General features: G+C 27.8%; 2 protein-coding genes across 2 annotated transcripts in view; one reads left to right on the top strand and one right to left on the bottom strand.

The window, feature by feature from the left end:
- The first annotated feature begins 80 nt into the window (after positions 1-80).
- LOC108578497 (lipoyl synthase, mitochondrial) lies at positions 81-1,940 on the top strand. The gene is given in 6 exon segments (XM_017941848.1): positions 81-245; positions 336-641; positions 1,100-1,224; positions 1,226-1,261; positions 1,349-1,504; positions 1,580-1,940. Coding segments are annotated over 6 exon segments (1,149 nt in total).
- A 285-nt stretch (positions 1,941-2,225) lies between these two features.
- Positions 2,226-2,393, bottom strand: part of LOC108576889 (proteasome subunit alpha type-1-like) — a 1,529-nt gene continuing 1,361 nt past the window's right edge. Inside the window, exon 6 of the mRNA XM_017939992.1 lies at positions 2,226-2,390. Within this exon, the coding sequence (XP_017795481.1) occupies positions 2,226-2,390 (165 nt within the window). The remainder of the gene's footprint in view (positions 2,391-2,393) is intronic.

Raw genomic sequence — 2,393 nt, 5'->3', positions numbered from 1 at the left:
AAATCAAGGAAATTAATACAAATTTAAATATTTATAACGGTAGTGAAAGACAGTCTTGTCTATTTATATACAGTAGTTGCATGTTCCTTATCGTACTTTATAATATTCTATGCTGTAAGACGACTGTTTTTATTTTTTTATTTTTAAGAGGTTATTTGAATGTTCATTTGCAGATAACTATGTTTCAAACTTTTTGTAAATCAAGTCGAACAAGAATATCAGCTGTTTACAATTTTCATTCAACAGTAAGTAATATATATATATATGTTTAAAAGTGTTTAAAAATAAAGCTTCTTGATATGTTTTATTACATACTTATTTTGTTTATATTAAAGCACTTACAATGCATGAAAGAAAAATCTTTTACTCAAAAACTGGAAAATGGACCTAATTTAGAAGATTTTATTGTTGGAAATTACAAAGAATATGATGGTAAACTAAAATTAGAAAAAGGAGACAAATCTCGTTTGAGATTGCCACCTTGGCTTAAAACACAAATACCAATGGGTAAAAATTATAGTAGAATAAAATCACAATTAAGACAACTAAAATTGAGTACTGTATGTGAGGAGGCACGATGTCCTAATATTGGAGAATGTTGGGGAGGTGATAAACATGGAACAGCAACTGCCACTATTATGGTTTGTATGATTATTGCAATGTATCTCACTAATTTATATTTTTGTGCATACTTAATTAAAAATATGTGACAAGTAATACAACCACATGAAGTAATTCCTTGTACTATAATTCAATATAATCGATAATTTGTACTAAGTAACAGTTTGTAACAAAATCCATTATAATGGAAAATCATCAAGTACATGTATCCGACAAATTTTCAAAATCAATTTTCCTGAAAACACTTTTGATTCATTTTTGCAGAATGAATTACTGTATGCCCAATCGTGTCACATATTCTCACCCATCTTGCATAGTATAAAAATTTTACTTTGTTATCCAATTATTTTTTTAATATTGTACTTGCTCTGAAATTTGTTTATTTATTGCATTATTGTTAAATAACAATTGAGTTTTATCGAAAAAGGTTAATTAGTAATATTATGAAAACATAATAATGGAAAACAATTTAATATAGTTAATGGGCGATACATGCACCCGCGGTTGTCGTTTCTGTTCTGTAAAAACATCACGTACACCATTACCATTAAATCCAGAAGAACCAATAAATACAGCAACTGCAATAACAGATTGGGGTTTGGAGTCATATTGCAGAGACAGTAAAAGAAATTAAGAAGAGGTATACAGGTCACATAATTGTCTTTATTTTTATATGTAATTTTTACAATATTTAGTAAACAAATACATATTTCATACATTTTTATAGAAGCAATATTTTAGTAGAATGTTTGGTACCGGATTTTAGAGGAAATGAAAATTGCATTGCAACAATTGTTGATTCTAATCTCGACGTATTTGCTCATAATATCGAAACTGTTGAACGTTTAACACCGTTTGTTAGAGATAGACGAGCTGAATATAGGTAAGTCATATTTTTCAATTTTTATAATTTTCTTACCGAATCTAGAAAGTCTACATATTTTCATCTATTGTTTAGGCAATCACTAAATGTCTTGAAGGCAGCAAAAAAATGTAATCCAGAGTTAATTACTAAATCATCAATAATGTTAGGATTAGGTGAGACTGATGAAGAAGTAGAACAAACAATGAAAGATTTAAGGGAGGTAGGTGTAGGTGCTTTAACACTGGGACAATATATGCAACCTACAAAAAGACATTTAAAAGTTATTGAATATGTTACTCCCGAAAAATTTAAAAAGTGGGAAAATCTAGGAAATGAATTAGGATTTCTTTATACTGCAAGTGGCCCATTAGTGCGTTCGTCATATAAAGCTGGAGAATTTTTTTTGACAAACATATTAAAAAAACGTAAAAGTAAACACACTGAAAATCAATAATTCTTGTGTTATAACAATAATTATGAAAATACTTTATATATTGATGTATATTGTACTATAAATTATTGTAATTTGTGCATAAAAAAATGTTATTATGTGATAGAAATAATTGTAATTATGTAATATAAGAATGTATCATATATTGAGAAGTATGTGACAAAATTTTTATGACTCATGACACTGTATTATTGTATTGAATGCGATGATATTAAAAATACAAATTTTAAACAAAATGCATATTCATTTTGAATGTATACATAAAATATAAGATATATTACACTATTTTTAATCTGTTTCCATTGCAACTGCAACTTGTGGGTCTTGTGGACCTTCATCAGAAGGTGGAGGTTGTGGAGGTTTAGAATCTTGTTCTACATCTGGTTCAGTAGGTTTACCACGTTTGTCATCTTCGATTTGAGATAAGTAAACAGATATTGTATCTTCATCAAATAC

Source organism: Habropoda laboriosa, unplaced genomic scaffold (genome assembly GCF_001263275.1).
Source record: "Habropoda laboriosa isolate 0110345459 unplaced genomic scaffold, ASM126327v1 scaffold32, whole genome shotgun sequence".
In the NCBI taxonomy this organism is placed as follows: domain Eukaryota; kingdom Metazoa; phylum Arthropoda; class Insecta; order Hymenoptera; family Apidae; genus Habropoda; species Habropoda laboriosa.
The sequence above is the reverse complement of the archived record's forward strand: the minus strand, read 5'-3'. Positions and strand labels throughout refer to the sequence as shown.